At 42.7% G+C, this 20,827-nt stretch overlaps 1 protein-coding gene across 4 annotated transcripts in view; it reads left to right on the top strand.

Moving 5' to 3' along the window:
• zgc:154075 (uncharacterized protein LOC556929 homolog) overlaps positions 1 to 20,827 on the top strand; it is a 200,366-nt gene that overhangs the window by 176,921 nt on the left and 2,618 nt on the right. For 3 of the 4 annotated variants that reach the window (XM_059655659.1, XM_059655661.1, XM_048561747.2), the window contains 2 exons: positions 11,752 to 11,916; positions 20,035 to 20,198. In XM_059655659.1, the coding sequence (XP_059511642.1) occupies positions 11,752 to 11,916; positions 20,035 to 20,157 (288 nt within the window). In that variant the 3' untranslated portion in view covers positions 20,158 to 20,198. Of the gene's footprint in view, positions 1 to 11,751; positions 11,917 to 16,595; positions 16,716 to 20,034; positions 20,199 to 20,827 lie in introns of those variants that run through there. The other variant, XM_059655660.1, reaches the window with a different exon arrangement.

The following is a 20,827-nucleotide window of genomic DNA, read 5'->3' as shown; positions in this document are numbered from 1 at the left end:
TTATCATCCTGGAGCCAGATCTCTGTGATCCCAATTACGTCATATCCATTAATAACTACCTGCACGTTAATTCACCCACCTTATTACTCCCCACATTGAGATTTAGCCTTCAGGCTCTTTTCTTTCCACATTTTCTGCCCTTTTAGAATCATTGTGAAATGTGGCCCTTTTTGATTTTTGTCTTTGATTTCTCTGCCTTCCACTTTCACTTTTCCCCTTACTGTCCTTCATTTCTGTCCCAAGTTTACTTCCCTCAAGCTTCCTGCATTGGTTACAATCCCCCTGCCATATTAGTATGAACCCTTCCCAACAGCACTAGCAAACACACCCCAAGGACATTGGTTCCAGTCCTGCCCAGGTACAGGCCATCCAGTTCGTACTGGTCCCACCTACCCCAGAACCGAATCCAATGTCACAGGAGTTTGAATCAACCACCTTGCACCATCCTTCAAGCCACACATTCATCTTAGCTTTCCTATTTATCTGTTTTGGAGGGAGATGACTGCAGGGCACCCTTGCAGTGCCTTCTTGCTCTTCTTCTGTCTGTTGGTCACCCACTCCCTATCTTCCTGAATATGCTATCCACAATTCCCTCTGCCTCACAGGAAAATCCAAAGTAAATCCAACTGCAGCTCCAGAGCTGTCAAACAGTCAGGCAGGAGTTGCAGCTGCACACAGTCCCTGCACATGAAGGAGCCAGGGATGTTGGACAGGTCCTGGAATTCCCACATCACACAGGAGGAACATACACAAGTTTGGGATCTCCTGCCACAAATTAACTCTTAAGTTCACAACACTAGCAAAGAAAAGAGAAACAAGAAACTACTCACCAGTCAGCTACTCACCAGTCAGCTACTCACCTGTTGCCTGTGGCCTCACAGTTAAATTTCCTTCCACTGCTCCTTTATTCTTGTGTCTGCAGCAGAAAATTGCTCTTTCTCTGACTGCTGTTCACCCGCCTCGCTGAAGCCTGGTATTCACTTAAACCTACACTCAATCTTCTAATGGCACTTCCACCAGAAAGCCACCCTTCTCAAAATGGCAGCTTGCTTGCCTTTTATTTGCTCCTGGAGCAGTGACTGAGATGACTCCTCCCAGAATCCTTCTCAGCAGGACCCTCTGTTGGTCATGATTTCCACAGTGCGACAAGTGCAGGAGAAATGCAGAGAAAAGAACCTGCTCCACACTGTGTTACCCCTTCACATGACCTTTGACATGAATTTTGTCACTATCCTTCACCTGCTCCATGACAACACAGAAGTTGTGGTAATGATAAATAGCTCCAACACTGACCCATTCCCTATTTAGACCAGTGTCAAGCAGGGTTGCGTCAGCACCCCAGCATTGTTCTCGATCTACCTCATTGCAATGCTTCAACCCACTTGAAGAACTCCCTGTTGTAATGAAACTAACTTACAGAACCTGTGCGAAATCATTTACCCTCCACAACCTTCAAGTCAAGACCAAAGTCACCTCAACCAGTGTCATCGAGCTGCAGTACGCAGGTAATACTTGTGTGTGTGCAATCTCCGAGGAAGTCCTCCAGACCACCGTCAGCACATTTACGGAGACATATGAGAACATGGGTCTCACTCTGACCATCTGAAAGATGAAGGTCCTTCATTAACCTGGGCTGATGTTGTGGTGTAAAACCCCAATCATCAAAGACCATAGGGAGACCTTAGAGAACATTGACCACTTCCAATATGTCAGAAGTGTCCTGTTGGCCAAAGCAGCTATTGATGAAGAGATCCAGCATTGCATCTACTGTGCTTATGTAGCTTTCAGCTGCCTGAGGGAAAGGGCGTTCGAGAACAGCAACATGAGATCTGACACCAGGATCATGGTAGACAGAGCTATAGTAGTTGTGCAGCTATTTGGCTTTGGGACTGTCTACAGCAACTGCCTAAAGGCACAGGAGAAGTACCATCAACATTACCTGTGCAAGATCCTGTGCATCTAGTGGGGAAAAAAGATGCACCAACGTCAGTATCCTTGACCAGGCTAGCATCCCTGGCATCGAGGCACTGACTATTCTTGATTGGCTTCGACAGGCAGGGCACATTGTCCACGTGACCAATATGAAACTCCCCGTCATTTTCCAGACTTTCAGCTTCAAAATGGCAGGCGAACCCAGGTGGACAGAGGAAGTGCTTCAATGGTACCCTCAAGGCCACACTGGTGAAGTGAGACTTTCCCACAGGAGCCAGTGGAGGAGAAGCATCTGGGAAGGCGTCAAGTGACTTGCCATCAGGGGAAAAAATGGAAGCCAGGCAAAAACAGTAAAAGGAACATACTGCTATGCCAATGCCCGACCCACCTCTTCCCGTGACTACTTTCTAGCCCAAATGTAACAGAGCCTGCGGTGGCCATATTGGTATGTACAGCCAGCTGCAGACTCAACCCTAAGTGCAGAAGAGAGTTATTCTCATTTGCGAGGGACCACCATTAATGATGATGACAATGATAACATAGTCATGCGCTTCTCTATGTCCATAACTTTCTCCATAACATCGCCCAACCTTTTGCATGCCTGTGATAATGGGAACTGCAGATGCTGGAGAATCCAAGATAATAAAATGTGAGGCTGGATGAACACAGCAGGCCCAGCAGCATCTCGGGAGCACCGAAACGCGTGCTTTTGTGCTCCTGAGATGCTGCTGGGCCTGCTGTGTTCATCCAGCCTCACATTTTATTATCTTTTGCATGCCTGTTTGCCTTTCAATTTGTCAGTAATGCCTTCAGTCATTCCAACCCTAGTATTTGAAAGATTCTCTAAACCATTTTGCCTCTCCAGCAGCTTCAGTCTATTTCAGACCCTCCTTTAAAGTCCATTTCCAGCGACCATGACTTTGATCATCCTTTTTAAAAATCAGATCAAAGTGTATTTTTGTCTGATAGGACTTCTGTGCAGTTCCTTGGTACACTTTAATCTTGGCCAGTGTTCAGTTTCAGTGTCAGTGTCATAAAGAGAACAGGATAAACTATTAGTTTCAGCATAACAGCATCTTAAAACTAGAATTAAAGATCATTAGGATTAAAGTTAGTCTCTAAATTCCTCTTTTGAATATTTTTTATTTTTGTGTCTCTGAGAAACTGATGGAGATTTCTATCAGCTGTTAAAGATTTTTCAGTACTGTGGAAGTAACTGAAAATCAGCAGGTAATCTGGCACCCTTCAGCATTTGTGTCATTTCAGTCCCAGATGGTAACCTTAAAATGTAGTGCAGTGGCTAATCTTGGCTTTTGGGCATCTCCTAGTGGATTGGTATACAGCAGCTTTAGCGTAGAGCTCAGAGAAGGTCACATATTATCACATGCAGAGAATGAAGCTTGAATTAGTTCTCCCTGACCCCCTCCGCCAGTGTTTACTGAGGAAATATTGATTCAAGTGTTCTAGGTTAAATATCATTATCTACCTTTGTAAATGGGTGTACGGTGTGACCGATGGACTCAGAAAATTGACAGGAACCTTCAGGGCCAGCCCTTAACATCACTGAGGGGATTTTTCTACCTTACCGTGTTTAAAAAGAAACTGCAGGCAACGGAAACATCTCTGTAGTTGTGCCAGTCTGTTGCTGTTGAATCCGTCCTATTTAGGCAGGAGGCCTAAGCAGATATGTAGTTGGAAAATAGATGAGTAGAACAGTGTACTCCTTAATTGTGATGTATAATAAAGATCTCACTCTGATTCCATGAATTTAGCTAGTAAATAGATCAATCGTAAGCATCTAGAAGACCCACCTTCAAGTCCTACCTCATGCTGAGTTAGTTGATCTCAGCAGGAGTGGCATTACAATTTGTCTCTAATTCCCTGGATTAAGGAAGGAAAAAATCCAAATAATGTTTCTGCTCCTGATTGTAACCAGTGACACCAGATGGAATGCACATGTGGAAAATGTTGAGGACTAAAAGGATCATCCTCAGCTATGATGTACTCCAGAGTGGAACAACCTGTTTTGCATGTAGTTTGAAGCTCAGTTCTGAAGTGTGGCTGTGTACGATGTACTGGAGGACTTTGTTAGAACTGAACAATATATACGGTCAGATCCGTACCTTAATATCTTGTGCATTATTCTGCCCCACAGTAATTTTTTCTCCTCTGGGACTGCCTCCCCTATTTAACTGCAATATGTGTATGCTGGCTAGAGTCTCAAGTCTTTTTTTTCCTGCATCTCTCCCCATTATTTTCTAGATGTGCCACATACCTTTTCTAATCTTCCACAGAAGGGCCTAGAATCTGCTATGACCTACACAATTCCAGCTCCTGCCAGTATCACACTTTAAGTTGTACTTACTCTGTTCTACTTATGGTATCCTTCCAGAAATGCAATATCAATCAGTAATCTTGGCCCAGGAAATTGAATCGGGATTATGGGGGGACAGCTACACATTAATCCCGTCGTGGAGGGCTGGGGTGGATTGCATCCCATCCTAATGAGTCAGATTATGTGAGAATCTGAGGCTGGGGAGTTTGTGCTGATTCTGGTTCTGCTGTAATGGGTTGAGGTTACTCAAGCTTTACTATTATACAAAAAAGGATGTGTTCAAGTGGTAGAAGGTTACCACAAAGGAAGAGTCTAGCCCAGAGTTGAAAGGCATGCACCAAATCAGTGAAGGAAAAAAAACTAAATTAGGATTGAGTGTAAAATTTGAAAACCAGCAGTTGTCAACTCCTTCCCTGTTGTCAGAAACACATTTGTTTGTGATAATTGTATCTGTTATTGGAACCAACAAAGGAAGAGTGTTCTTGGCTTGACCAGCAGATGATGCTGAAGACTGTATGGGGTGTGTTTTCCTGACAGCACGATTGTTTCTGAAAATTTAATTTCTAAATACAAAATGCTATAAATAGAACAAACAGCTGAGTTGTCTCAATATAGCGTTAGTCCATCAATGCTTCTAAAATAGTTCCAATATTGTACTCCTAGAACAATTGATAACTTTACTTGCACTGTTATAGTTGAGAGCTTTCTTACTGATTTCAGTTACATTATTAACACTTACAATACCAAATAAATTTAGTTATGTTTGCCCTCTCCTGTGCTGGAAGTGCTGATACTGATTGTGGCTCAGTTCCATTTGGCCATTCTTTATGCATTGGTTGAGGCAGTAAGTTTTGAAAGGCTATTTAATGCTGGGAGACTTCATGATCTGAGATTACTAAAGACGCTGGATTATTGTGAACCTTTCTTCCGTCTTTTGATCAAATCCAATCCAAAGCTCAGCTGAAAATCAGGCATGAACATTTATGAGCAAGGGGCTTACCCACTCTCTGAAGCTACACCTACAATGAAACATCATCGTCAGAATAGTGATTTTAAGATGCCAGTTGATGGTCAGGCTGGCAACAGTGGGACCAGCAAATAACTCAAAGGTTCACAAATCAAAATTTTATCAAGAATTGTGTTTTTGCTTTCTTACACTTGTATGGGTGAACATTCACGTGTGTGCATTCATACGTGCGCATCGGTTTGTGAGTGGATGAATGAGTACAGTCATAGTCTTTAGTGAATGTTGGGGATTTCTGCAGGGCAGTTTTACTTTGACCATTTCTATAGTAGACATGCACTGTGATGGGACTGTATGCGTCTTACCTGTTCTTGTCCATCAGATGCCTGAGCAGGTTTGATGCATCTGCAACTTCGCATCATAGCAATGTTTCCTTTCATCCTACAATTGTGCATTCGTGATTCTTGAGTATTACACAATTCACAAAACTGGCAAAAGATTAAGTTAGTTTACTGACTGGTATTATGATCTTTGGTAACCCTTTGTGTAGAACAGAGAATGCATCCTGCTAGTACATGTCACAGACTCTCACATGTGCACTGTGTTTGTCTTCATTTTAGGGCCAGCTTGAATCACAACATAAACTGGGGCTGTGACTATTTTAGCATTGCTCTCCTGGGACCCAATCACACTTGGCTGAAGCAGCTGACAGCTCAAAGGGATATACCTACCTGGATATCATCTTCCCCATTAGAAATTAATTGAATTGAGTCCCGACAGGGAATGAAGAAGCACTTATTATTGTGATGTGGAACCAGGCTTGGAGCAGATGGTGCTTCAGGGAGTTTATCTGTGCTTAAGCCATGCTAGAAGCTAACTAAACATAAATCAGCTTTTGGCCAATAAGAAACTAAGAAAATAAAGAGAACCTGTGACAGGTAGAAAGTTTTAACATAGAACATGAGAAGTGGTTAGAAAAATGTAACAAACAACATTCCTTAAAAGTTTGAATGAATATCTGAGTCTTAATCCAAATGAGTACATAAAAACATCGGGCTTGTGAATTTGTTTTTTTGATGACACTTTGAGACTTGTAAGGTGATCTGAAATTTTTGGTTGAGAATAGAGCAACTGTCAATTTGGGTAATAAGTTGCAGCACCAGGAACCATGAGGACAGGTACAGCATGGGTCAGATTTCAAGTTAATCTCTACACTACAATCAACCATTTCCGGGGCTGGAACATCATGGGTTTGATATAGAGTTAATTTACTCTATGGTACCATCAAACATTCCCAGGGAGGATACAGGGGTTAGACACAGAGGGTGCACCTTCCTCTGCTCTTTTAAATAACTGTCCCCATCATACACTCGCCAGACAGGGACAGCATGACACTCAAATACCTTGAAAGATGAGATGGCTTCACTGGACATCTTTTCAAAGATTCAACACTGAAATTAGTAGGAATCATTTTCAAACTTCACACTTCTGGCCAAGTGGATCTTACTTGCGCACATTTGAAATTAAAACTTACACTTTTACATGGACACAAAGCTATGTGAAGAAGCTTTGGAAAATCATTCCCATCCCACCCAACTTTCTGACATTTGTGATCTTCAATGTTCTCTACAATGAGTTGCAGTTTAAATTGTCTGCATTTTTTCTGATCTTATCTTGAAAGCTTTTTCTCTGGCAGCCACTGCATTTTTACATTTTTTTAAAGCAGTGTCCTATTACTGTTGAAAATATGATCTAATGATGAACAATCCACCTTTTATTACTGTTGCTGCTAAAATTTGATTTGATGTGGACAGTAAAAAATTTATCCACGTGGGAATTTTCCCCATCTTTTTCATTTTTATTATGATTTTAATTGTGTCTAATTGTGTGGTCTTGTAATTCACAACATTGATCCGGAGATATACACATCAAGAAATTTCTGGACTGGAAGCTTTCTAGTTCTAAAATGCCTGGTCCAGTAAGGAAACGGTACAAGATCACAGCTGACATCCCTCAGGCAGACAGATAAAAATTACTAACAGCTCCAATCCCTGATACAAATGCAAAATATCGCAGTTGCCGCAAATCTGAACAAAAAGCATAAAATGTTGGGAATACACAATAGGTCAGGCAGCAATTGTGGAGAAAGAAACAGAATTAACATTATGTTCACTCTGTCTTTCTTTCTGCAGATGCTGCCACACCTGATGATTATTTCCACATTGTTTTATTTCTGAGTCTGATCCTAGCCATCAATTCTTGCTGCTGGAAGAGTGTGTCTGAACGTCTGTGTTGGATTAGGAAAGCTTTATGTTTGACTGTAATGTTTCTGATGGATAAATACTTTGTCAACAGTTTAGCTTAGCCTTGTGCATAAAGATTGCCCATGAAGCTAAGTTGCCATCGGTGTCCTCATTAGAACAGAACCTTACATCAGGAAAATGTTAACATCAATAAAAAGAAGGGTTGGAGTATTGGCAGGGAGGGACTGGAATGAAGAGAGTCCGGAAAAATAAAACTTCATAACTGTTAGTAAACACAGGCCATTTCTTTTTGTTTGGTCAGCACATACCAAAATGCATGGCTCATTTCTATCTTCACCACACCCCTTGTTAGCATAATGCTTTAATTGTTCAAGTGCTGAATGTCAGCGAACTTTATTTGCCAATGTTACATATTTCAACATGTTTGCAATGCCAGTCTCCATCTCATTCAATGGGTCCAGTCTTTAGGCTTAAAAATATCAATTATTGCCAATGATTTGCAAACCCCCACAACCTCATGTGGTGAGCCCTATGTTTTTCCTTATTTGAGGAGAGCTTTGGAAATGTAAACTGTTATTGGTATTGTTGTTCAGTTCAGACGCTCACTATCACAACCGAAAGGGTGTGACAAGGAGTTGGAAATTTCTAACAGGTATACTGGACCATAAAAGTGATAATTTTAAGAAAAACACCCTCCAGTATGAAGAACCACCTGTTGAAAGGGTTTGAATGAACTTTGTGCTCACTCACTACCTTTTCTGTCAACCGAAATGGCAAATATGTTTTAAACTAAGACTGAAGTCAATCTTTTTCCTGTTTGTTCGCTGACATGCTTTGGGAGAATTAACTGGATGTTGACCAATAAGCTCAACTTTTCATGTTCCTGTCTTATCCCTCCTTGCAATCAGATTCCCAAACACAGGGCTGTACAAAAGTAAGAGATAAGTCTTCAGGACACAGATTCCTTCATAGCTCAAAGAATTTTTCTGCTGAATATCCTACCATATAGGTGAGGAATATATCAGGTTTGATCCCTGTGTATCATTGACTTAGATAATAAAATGTGAGGCTGGATGAACACAGCAGGCCAAGCAGCATCTCAGGAGCACAAAAGCTGACGTTTCGGGCCTAGAACCTTCATCAGAGAGGGGGATGGGGGGAGGGAACTGGAATAAATAGGGAGAGAGGGGGAGGCGGACCGAAGATGGAGAGTAAAGAAGATAGGTGGAGAGAGTGTAGGTGGGGAGGTAGGGAGGGGATAGGTCAGTCCAGGGAAGACGGACAGGTCAAGGAGGTGGGATGAGGTTAGTAGGTAGCGGGGGGTGCGGCTTGGGGTGGGAGGAAGGGATGGGTGAGAGGAAGAACCGGTTAGGGAGGCAGAGACAGGTTGGACTGGTTTTGGGATGCAGTGGGTGGGGGGGAAGAGCTGGGCTGGTTGTGTGGTGCAGTGGGGGGAGGGGACGAACTGGGCTGGTTGAGGGATGCATTAGGGGAAGGGGAGATTTTGAAACTGGTGAAGTCCACATTGATACCATATGGCTGCAGGGTTCCCAGGCGGAATATGAGTTGCTGTTCCTGCAACCTTCGGGTGGCATCATTGTGGCAGTGCAGGAGGCCCATGATGGACATGTCATCTAAAGAATGGGAGGGGGAGTGGAAATGGTTTGCGACTGGGAGGTGCAGTTGTTTTTTGCGAACTGAGCGGTGTTCTGCAAAGCGGTCCCCAAGCCTCCGCTTGGTTTCCCCAATGTAGAGAAAGCCGCACCGGGTACAGTGGATGCAGTATACCACATTGGCAGATGTGCAGGTGAACCTCTGCTTGATGTGGAATGTCATCTTGGGGCCTGGGATGGGGGTGAGGGAGGAGGTGTGGGGACAAGTGTAGCATTTCCTGCGGTTGCAGGGGAAGGTGCCGGGTGTGGTGGGGTTGGAGGGCAGTGTGGAGCGAACAAGGGAGTCACGGAGAGAGTGGTCTCTCCGGAAAGCAGACAGGGGAGGGGATGGAAAAATGTCTTGGGTGGTGGGGTCGGATTGTAAATGGTGGAAGTGTCGGAGGATAATGCGTTGTATCCGGAGGTTGGTAGGGTGGTGTGTGAGAACGAGGGGGATCCTCTTGGGGCGGTTGTGGCGGGGGCGGGGTGTGAGGGATGTGTCGCGGGAAATGCGGGAGACGCGGTCAAGGGCGTTCTCGATCATCGTGGGGGGAAAGTTGCGGTCCTTAAAGAACTTGGACATCTGGGATGTGCGGGAGTGGAATGTCTTGTCGTGGGAGCAGATGCGGCGGAGGCGGAGGAATTGGGAATAGGGGATGGAATTTTTGCAGGAGGGTGGGTGGGAGGAGGTGTATTCTAGGTAGCTGTGGGAGTCGGTGGGCTTGAAATGGACATCAGTTACAAGCTGGTTGCCTGAGATGGAGACTGAGAGGTCCAGGAAGGTGAGGGATGTGCTGGAGATGGCCCAGGTGAACTGAAGGTTGGGGTGGAAGGTGTTGGTGAAGTGGATGAACTGTTCGAGCTCCTCTGGGGAGCAAGAGGCGGCGCCGATACAGTCATCAATGTACCGGAGGAAGAGGTGGGGTTTGGGGCATGTGTAGGTGCGGAAGAGGGACTGTTCCACGTAACCTACAAAGAGGCAGGCATAGCTGGGGCCCATGCGGGTGCCCATGGCCACCCCCTTAGTCTGTAGGAAGTGGGAGGAGTCAAAAGAGAAGTTGTTGAGTGTGAGGACGAGTTCAGCTAGGCGGATGAGAGTGTCGGTGGAGGGGGACTGGTCGGGCCTGCGGGACAGGAAGAAGCGGAGGGCCTTGAGGCCATCTCCATGCGGAATGCAGGTGTACAGGGACTGGACGTCCATGGTGAATATGAGGTGTTGGGGGCCAGGGAATTGGAAGTCCTGGAGGAGGTGGAGGGCGTGGGTGGTGTCACGGACGTAGGTGGGGAGTTCCTGGACCAAAGGGGAGAAAATGGAGTCCAGATAGGTGGAGATGAGTTCGGTGGGGCAGGAGCAGGCTGAGACGATGGGTCGACCAGGGCAGGCAGGTTTGTGGATTTTGGGAAGGAGATAGAAACGGGCCGTGCGGGGTTGGGGAACAATGAGGTTGGAGGCTGTGGGTGGGAGGTCCCCTGAGGTGATGAGGTCGTGAATGGTGTTGGAGATGATGGTTTGGTGCTCGGGTGTGGGGTCATGATCGAGGAGGCGGTAGGAGGTGGTGTCGGAGAGTTGGCGTCTGGCCTCGGCGATGTAGAGGTCAGTGCGCCATACTACCACTGCGCCACCCTTGTCTGCGGGTTTGATGGTGAGGTTGGGGTTGGAGCGGAGGGCTGCTCGTTCTGCGGGGGAGAGGTTGGAGTGGGTGAGAGGGGTGGAGAGGTTGAGGCGGTTAATGTCTCGACGGCAGTTGGAGATGAAGAGGTCGAGGGAGGGTAGGAGGCCTGGGGGTGGTGTCCAGGAGGAGGACTTGTGTTGGAAGCGGGTGAAGGGGGTCAGTGGAAGGAGGGTTGGGTTCCCGGTTGAAGAAGTAGGCATGGAGGCGAAGACGTTATCATTGACTTAGTTGATTTGTGCCAATGTAGCAATGAGGACAGTTTAGCTGTTATGACCACACCTTTACAATTGACAATTTTGCTGACACCTGCCACCCTAACCACATAGATAAGGGACTAGAACTGATTAATGCTCATGGATTCTTGCCTCACAAAAGTGAATGTTTACTTTGATGAGGAAAAAAAACTGCACACAACTCATTTCATGTTGTGTGTCACCTACCATACTATAGAAGTGCAATGAAAATGAAATGAAACATAGTAGAGGTGCAATTTAATGCCTTAATACTGGTGCTGCATTATAGCCCGAGTTGTCTCCCCTTTTCTCCTGACTATGTTGTGGAGCATTGATTTGGCTGCCTGTTACTCACTGGTAATTTTATCCATGTGGCCATTCTTCCTGTGAGGGTACTCAACTGTGCAGACTGCCAAACCTGATGTATAGTGTGTCTTCACTGTGTACTTTGTAGAAAAAGTACTGCACTGTGTTCAGGAGTTATAGTCCAGGCTGTCTGCAAACCAGGTTGAGATTAACTAGAGTACTGCAATACCAGCCTGGAGCAGAGATCAAAGATTGGGATCGCTCTGATCTACAAGATTCAATGCCACAAAAATTGTTACAGTTTCTTCAGAGTTGTTTAGCGCAGATTGCATGAACTATATTCTCCGAGATTACAAGTGTGTTAGCTCATCCTTATCTTTTATTTGTTATAGGGGGAGCTATCAAGTGAGGGCCAGGATCCAGTGACAGTTTTCGATTTCCTTACACAGACAAAGACTGAATACCCCTTGGACTATTCTTCAGCACAGAACACACACTTGGGAGGACATGGAGGAGCTGATTACTATCTAATGGACAGCTTCATACAGGCTGTCGCTGTAATTATCTAACAAAATGTTTATGAACCTTCATCGTCTTTTATTTCATTCTGCATCTCTGCTGTCTTTTAAGATTTGCATTTTTATTGTGATGTTTACAACAGAAAAATTCGTATAACAGTTACAACACAGAAGAAGACTATTCAACTCGTTGTGTCTGTACTGGCCTTCTAAAGGATCAATTCACCTGGTGTTACTTCTCTATTTTTTTTCAAATGTTTCACTTCCAGATAATGATTCAATTGTCTTTGAAAACTGATCCTGGCAGTGCCGTACTGTTAGGCTGTGCATTCCAGATTCTAATCAAACCTTTTTCACACGTTACCATTGCTTCTTTGGCCAGTTATTTCAAATATATCCAAATGCATCATGTCTTAGTTTTGTACAGTTCATAAGTTTTTGCTTCTTGAGTGAGACCACTGTGGGTTTATCCCTGACACATTACAAGCAAGCAGGCTGTGTTAGTAGATCAACATGTTACAGAAGAGTGTATGTTGTTGGAGATGGTGTCCTCTAGTACAGCAGTTATAATGAACCTTATTTTTTTGTTGCCATTAATGCTAAAGGTATTTGAGACAACATGAAGCAGATCTGGGTTAAAGTCCAACAGATTTATTTGAAATCACAAGGTTTTGGAGTGCTGCTGCTTCATCAGGTTCACCTGTTGGACTACACCTGGTGTTGTGTGACATCCACTCCAGTCCAACAGTGGCACCTCCACGTCAACAGTACCTAATGCCATTTATTTGAATTGGGATTTTGTTATGTGAAGAATGCTCAGAATTGCAGAAGGAAGCCATTCAGCGAATCATGCCTGCATCAATGACATTGTCTCCTGCAACGTATCAAATTTACCTGTACTTCATATAACTCATTCTGTGCAAAATGCACTTGGATTCTTCTTGATGAGCTCTTATGTAAATATGAATCATTCTTTTCTGTCTTCCCTTTCATCTGCTACATCTCTGAAGGTGCTTGCTAGCTGGCTTATTATATTAAGAGTGTCTGTCAGTAACTCATACGAATGGGCTTTATTTGTATCAACTACACAGAGTATTAAAAAGCTTCTCAAAAATTGAGGAATCACAGCCTAAGCTGTTAGAATCCATAAATATGCACTGTCAGTAGATTCATTAGAAACTGGTAAACTTATATAACCTCTGTGAAATCTGTCCTAATTGAAATGAATTGAAGAGGGTTTAACAAAAACATTTGAAACAAAAAATGGTGCCTACAAAAATAATTACTGAACTTTCTTGATGAGTCACAATCCTTTCTGAGAATCCCTTAAATAAGCTAATCTCAGGAAAAGCTGCTTTAGGACAATGACTTGGTGTTTGCCTATTTAATCTTCATGATTCAGAATGTTGTAATTGAGCACTTGGGTCAATAATATTTCCAGTTTTCTCAGAGCTTTTTATTTCCGTAATTATTTTCCTTTATCCAGTTCCCAGAGTAAATTTATGAAGTGCTGGACTGTACTCCTCACAGTTCACAGCCTTTTGCAAGTGTTGTGTCATCTGCAAATTTTGCAATTATGCCCTCTACACTGGGTCATTAATATATATCAGGAACAGCAGAACTCTGTTATTGATACTGACCCAGTACGACCACAACTGCCAACCTCAGCCCTGGGCTAGAGGAGGGAAGAAACTAGGCTTTAGGCTGTAGAAAAGGAAAGTGGCTGATGCCTGTTGGAGTGCACTGAACTGGAAGCTCAGTTGCTTCTACGCTTATCCTTTCTATTCCATTAAAAATGGTGAGTGGCTACATGTTCCTGGCTTCACTAAGAATGTCTGTTTCCACTTCTGTAATGTCATCTAATTCCTCCCCGTTTCAGCTCATCTGCTGCTGAAATTCATTTATGTCTTTGTTAACGTCATACCTGACAATTCCAATTTACATTGGGTCTCCCACATTCTGCCTTCCATAGATTTGAGGTCATTTCGCAATTCTGTAGCCTGTCTTGACTTGCACCTCTTCCCATTCCCTTGTCACCCTGTCTGTGCTGACTTGCTTTGGCTTCCAGTCAAGAAATGCTTTGATTATAAAATTTTCATCTTATTTTCAAACTTCTCAATGGCCTCACCTTCCCTAACCTGATAACATTATCCAGCTCCACAACTCTGCAGATACTATCTGATTTGATGCTGCACAGCACATCAGACTTACGAACAAAGTTAGAGTTTATGGAATAATGCGGACTAAGAACTTTCAGACTTCATTGAGTGATAAGAAACAGAGATTAGCAAGTGGTTAACGGTTGTTTCTTTACTGTACAAAAATTGATTGTAAAGTTTCAGAGTTCTGCTGTTCCTGATATATATTAACGACCCAGTGTAGAGGGCATAATTGCAAAATTTGCAGATGACACAACACTTGCAAAGGCTGTGAACTGTAAGGAGTACAGTCCAGCACTTCATAAATCATTGAAGGGACAGGACAGGTTGACAGCACACTTCATACAGTACTCAACATTCTAGGCTTCATCAATAATGGCTGAGAAATGAAATTACATTAAACTTGTATGAAACGCTGGTTTGGCCTCAACTGGAGTACCACTTCTGCACACGAATTTTCATGAATGCTGTGAAGGTTTTAGAAAGTGTACAGAAGAGATTCACAAGAATGGTTCAAGAAGCAAGAACTTCAGTAATGTCAATAGACACGGTGAATTTGGGGCTGCTCTTCCTGGAGTAAAGAAGTTTGAGAGGAAAATGGGCAAAAGAAGGAATGATAACATGAAGAGAAACATTTTCACACGGTCTAGAATGACCTTTTTTATTAGTCATTCATGGGAAGTGGGTGCTGCTGCGTGGCCAGAGTTTACTGCCCCTCCCTAGCTGCTTTGGAGAAGGTGGCGATGAGTTGCCTTCTTGAACTGCTGCAGTCCATTTAGTATAGATACACCACAGTGCAGCTAGGGCTAGGATTTTGACCCAGTGATGCTGAGGGAACAGCGATATATTTCCAAGTCAGGATGATGAGTGGCTTGGAGTGGAACCTACAGGTGGTGGTGATCCCACATATTTTTTGCCCTTGTCATTCCAGGTGGTTATGATTGTAGATTCGGAAGATGCTGCCTAAGGACCCTTCATGAATTTCTGCAGTGCATTTTGTAGATGGTCACACCTGCTGCTGCAGTATATTGCGAGTGTAAGGAGTGAATGTTCGTTGATGTAATGCTTATCAAGCATCTGGAGTGCTGTTGAAGCTGCACTTGACCAGGCGAGGGGGGAGTGTAGGAGTTGTAACAAGGTCAGCCAGGTGAACCTCATGGAATATGAGTTCCCTGATTGGATTGGATTAACAGCCCCAATCAGGGACCCCTGGTTGACAGATATAAACAGGACTGTTAGAGGTTCTGCTGCCTGAGCGCTGGCTCTGAGGAACTTGGACTAGTCTCCAGTACTATGCACACCTGAGTAAAGGGTGACATATTGATCAATACTGGCCTCTGTGGAGTTATTCAGGAAGTATCCATCACTTTCTGCCATGTGGTGGACAGGCTTTGGGGAGATAAGTGCATTACCGAGTGTTGCCGCTGCAATATGTGTGTGTATATAATTCAGTGATGGTAATAATATTGAACTTGAAAGGGTGATGTTAAGGTACTTTCTTATTGGAGGTGGTTATTACCTGGCAGTTGTGTGACATCAATGTTACTTCCTGTCAGTATGGTGGATTCAAGTTCAATTGATGGATGCAAGAGGGAGCTGGATTATTATCTTAAGAGTATGCAGGCTAAGGGGAGAATATAGAACAGTGTTAGTATGTGAATTGCTCCTTCAAAAAGCCAGTGCAGACATGACAGACTGAATGGCTTGATTCAGTGCTGTATCTGTTCTATAATTCTATGATGTGAGCTCTTTTGAAGCTAGTCTGTCTTGTACGTCCTAATTTTAATTACTCCTGCATTGCTGGCAGTGTCTTCAGTTGCCTAGATCCCACATTCTCGAATTCTAGCCCTGTATTCTCCAAATCTCAAGCTTGCTGTTCTCCTTTGAGACACCGCTCGGTAGCTACTACATACAGCTCCATTTTATATACATAAAAAACACTTCAAGAAAGGAAAATGTCAGTCGTCTTGCTCAGTTGTGATACTGCACCGCCACCTGGTGGTTATTTTTATTTGGTGCAAGTTCTGATTCCTTCTCGCATCATTTGACTTGGTTACAGTTACACTTTCATTTGACTTTAGGATCCCAGAATTTTCTTTCTTAAACTGAACATCTGGCCTGTGAGTTTCCCTGACCTTGTAAAACCACTTGTACGTTCCATGTTCCCCACGCAGTGAACACTAGCATATGGCTGCAATTCAAAGGGCATTAAAAGTTGACTCTTCCAGCATAACTCAGAAATAACAAAGTGTGGAGCTGGATGAACACAGCATCTTAGGAGCATCTGCAGTTCCCACTATCTCAGACACAACTCAGAAATGGACTGGTCCTGTTCTGACAAACTGCTATTTGAAGTAGTTTTGTCATGAAGGACAGCTAGCATTCTCGCAATATTAGGCAATAATTATGTTTAAGCAATATCATTAATTAATTGCTTAAAGTGCAATCTTCCTGTTACATCCAGATCCCATACTTCTTCATAGTTCAGAAATATCTTTTTAATTTATTCTTTGGATTTGGGAGCTGTTGGCAAGGCTGACATTTATTTTCCATTCCTAGTTGCCCTCGGCAAGTTGGTGTAGAGACTGCTTCTTGAACAGATGCGGTCTGTGTCTGTGCTTCCACAGAACTGAGAGATACAGATCGACAGGATTTTGAGCCAGTGACAATTACAGAAAGGTGATCCATGGCTGACTGATGGTTGATAGATTACATCCAGATTGAATGCTTTCTATGGGTGTATCATGGCTTGGTATGGCACGTATTCTGCCCAGGACCATAAGAAATGACAGAGTTGTGAACATAGCCCAGTCCAAAATGCAAGGCAACCTGCCATCCACTGGGTCTATCTACATTTCTTACTGCCTTGGAAGGGCCGCCAACATCATCAAGGACATCTTCTACCCCGGTTATAATCTCTCCCATCAGGCAGAAGACACAAAAGATTAAACATGAGTACCAACAGCTTCAAGAACAACTTCTTCGCTAGTGTTATCGGACCTCTGACTGGACCTGCCACCTTTCAAATCTAATGCTGATCTTGCTTTTTGTGAACGTTCTTTGCAGCTGTAACTTTTTATTCCTCCCTCTGTTTTATCACCCTATGATCTTTGTATGGTATGGTCTGCCAGTACTACATGCAAAATAAAACTTTTCACTGTACTTAGGTATATGTGACAATAGTAAATCAAATCAATTCAAAATCAAATAATTATACTAGAAAATGTTTTTCAGTTCAAACAGACATTGCAAAACATTCATTCGTATCCAGTATCACATTATTGAAATTCAATCATAAGCTCACAACATAAGAACAGAAAAAGACCATTCAGATCCTCAAGCTGTTTCCATTATTCAGAGAGATCATAGCTGAACTTGGCCTATCTCCATATCCCTCAATACCTTTGCTGAGTAGAAGTTTACCTGTTTCAGACTTAAAACTAACAATTAATCTAGCATCAACTGTCATTTGTGGAAGAGTTCCCAGCTCCTACCACCCTCTATGTATAGAAGTGCTTCCTCTCCAGTCTCTTGAATAGTCTGGCCCTGATTCTCAGATTATGATTCCTAGTTCTGGAATCTTCAACCAGTGGAAATAGTTTACCTTAACCTACCCTGTTTTTTTTCCTGCAAATATCCTGAAGACTTCAATCAGATCGCCCATTAACCTTCTAAATTCTTGAGAAGACAGGCCTAATTTGTATAATCTCTTCTCATAACTTAACCCCTGAAGTTCAAGTGTCATTCTTGTAAACCTATGTTGTACTTACTCCAAGGCCTATATATCTTCCCTAAGGTGTAGTAACTAGACCTATCCAAAGTACAATCTATCCAGGGTATTGTACAACAGCAGCATAACTTCTGCTTCCATATACTCCAGTTATCTAAATATAAAGGCCAGCATTCCATTAGCCACCATGATTATCTTCTGCATCTGTTTGTAGTATTTCAAAGATTTATGCACCTGAACCCTCAAGTATCTCAAATCATCCACAACCTTTAACTTTGTTCCGTTTAGAAAGTACACTTATCTAAATAGATAACCTCACACTTACTTACATTGAGCTGTTTCTGAAATAGTTTTGCCCATTCACCTAGCCCATCAATATCCCTTTGTAATTTTATGCAGTCATCAACACTGTCTACAATGCTAACTTTGTATCATCAGTAAATTTATGCATATGACTTTCTATGCCACTATTCAAGTCGTTAATCAATAATGTGACTTATTGAGGCCCTACCAGATTCTTTTTGGACATCACTGGTCACATCCTGCCAAATTGAGTACCTATTCATTATTCCTACTTTCTGTCATCTGCCACTTGATCAATTTCCCAACCACGTCAGTAATTTGCTCTCAATTCTGTGGGCTGATACCTTAGTTAATCGTCTGTTATGTGGGGCTTTATCAAATACCTTCTGGAATTCCATATAAACAACCACCATAGATATTCCCTATGTAGCTTGAAGGGGACCATCACTCCCAGATTCCTCAAGTGGAGTCATCCTTCCCATTTATGGTAGCTGTACAGGAATAGTGTGTCGGTAGCAGCAAGTTCAGAATGCTTCTAATGGAGACAGCAACCATTGAGCCCAACAGACCTTCTAGTGCACAGTACAGGAACAGTGGTGCCAGTGGCATTTGTAATTCTTCAAATTTCTGTCCTAGTTCTGTTTGCATTTAGAAATAATGACAGGAAAATATGCATCCAACCTCCTTCCCATTAAAATGGGTAAAATTTAACTTTAAGTATCTCAAGAATATCCAAGATCAGGGATACTACTCATGAGATGTGGATATGTGAACCAATTCCTTTTTATGTGAGAACTGAAGAACTTGAATCAGAAGTAGGCAGTTCAGCCCTGTAAGCCTTTACCAACATTTAATTACGATATAGGCTGATCTCTTCTTGGCTTCGTCAACTTTCTGGTCTGCTTCCCATAACCCTTTAACCTGTTACTAATTTATTCAGTGTCCCAATATCCGCTTTGAGAAGTGAATTCCACAGATTCCCAACCCCTTGAGAAAAGTAATTTGTCCTCATGTCTTTTTTAAATCTGCCACCCCTAATCCTCAAACTGTGGCCTCTCAATTCTAAATTGCTCCACATGGGAAAACATCCTTTTTACATCTACACTGTCAAACTTCCTTAGCATCTTGTTTACCTCAATTAGATTTTCTCTCATTCGTCTAAATTCTGTGAGTATTGACCTAAACTGTTCAATCTCTGCTCATAAGACAAGCCGTTCGTCTCTGGAATTATCTCATGAATGTTTTAAAATTGATTTTTTTGTTAAAATGTTTAAGTGTCTTCTTCAAGATATTGCATCTTAGTGAAGTCCCGCTCCATGTACATGATGTCCATCCAACTCCTCATTCAAGTGACCATTTGCCACACATGAACCCTGACAGTGAGTGCTGGTAGAATATTTGACTATGGAACCATTTCCAAGCTCATGTAATTTCCAGTAGAGATCACTGGATAATTATGAAATGATGTCTCTGCTGGCTTACTCAGCATATACAGAGTTTGTTGTGTCCTTACTTTTCCATAGTATTCAACAAGAACAAAAGAATCTAAACCATCTGACAAGACTTGTCTTGTTTGCATCCAGAGACATATTAAACTCAATCTGTTCAGTAAATTCAGACAAGTCACCACGGAGAGCTTTGCTACAAAGCTTGATCATGTCTGTGGTCACTGAATAATCATCAGAACCTAGAACTCTGATTTTTATCTTTCTCAGCCCATGACACTAACTCCAGTTTCATATTTTTGCAAGCCATTGTGAGTTTCTCACTCCTCCATTTTACAGCAGCCACCTCAATGCATCCTGTGGCCTGATGTAAAACAATAGTTAATGTGCCCAAGTGATTTTTGATGCTTATATGTGAACAGTGGAACTGCGTTTTGCATATTGTTCAGTGCTTTGTGGCATTGCTGTTGCAAAGCCTTTCACCATGTGACTTCCCTCTACTTTTTCTTTTATTTCATAGGAAAACAATCCATCACTGATCAAGACAGGTCCCGAGGAGACCCTGTTGAGCCACCTGCTGGTGTTCGATGCTGAACGTTCGAGGAGAGAAAGCCGTGTGGTCTTCTGTGCCAATACAGAATAATCAAATGCTGTGATCATTTCAACAATCAAAAGATATTTGGGGTAGATTTTAGGAAATTAATGCTGCTAATGGAGGCGTTATGTTCCAGGAGTAGCCTGCCACTTCTTTCCAGAAAAAGAGGTTGTGGTACCCCAGGTTCTGCACTTGAGTCAATCTTTTTAAAAATCCACTCCTGGGGATTGAAGTGACAGAGCTGTGGGATTGAATCTCTTTATAACACCCACACATATTGAAATCTACTCAAGTAACACTTTACAAGTGGAAATTAGTGGAACATTCTAGTACTTTCACCTTTTCCTCCAACAGCACAAACTGAGAATTGATCCAAAAAATCAGTACAAACCAGATTTGTAAATTCAACTTCAGCAGTCACTAAATGTGCGTAAGTGGATTGGCAATCTATAACAATGCCCTCTTGTGATAACTGTACCCATTGTAATCAACATCCATTATAAAACTCTCCCATTCACCCTGCTCATTATAAATTCATTCCATTACAAGCATTCAAGCAGAAATAAAGTACTGTGCATGCTGAAGATCCGATAATATAAATTAAAAAATACTAGAGAAACTCAGCAAGTCTGATAGCATCCGTGGAGAGATAAACAGTTAATATTTTGAGTTTAGTCTGACTCTTGCTCAGAACGGTTGAAGCTGTCATACCAGACTT

Source organism: Stegostoma tigrinum, chromosome 28, assembly GCF_030684315.1.
Source record: "Stegostoma tigrinum isolate sSteTig4 chromosome 28, sSteTig4.hap1, whole genome shotgun sequence".
Taxonomy (NCBI): Eukaryota; Metazoa; Chordata; class Chondrichthyes; order Orectolobiformes; family Stegostomatidae; genus Stegostoma; species Stegostoma tigrinum.
This window is presented reverse-complemented; position numbering and strand designations above follow the sequence as displayed.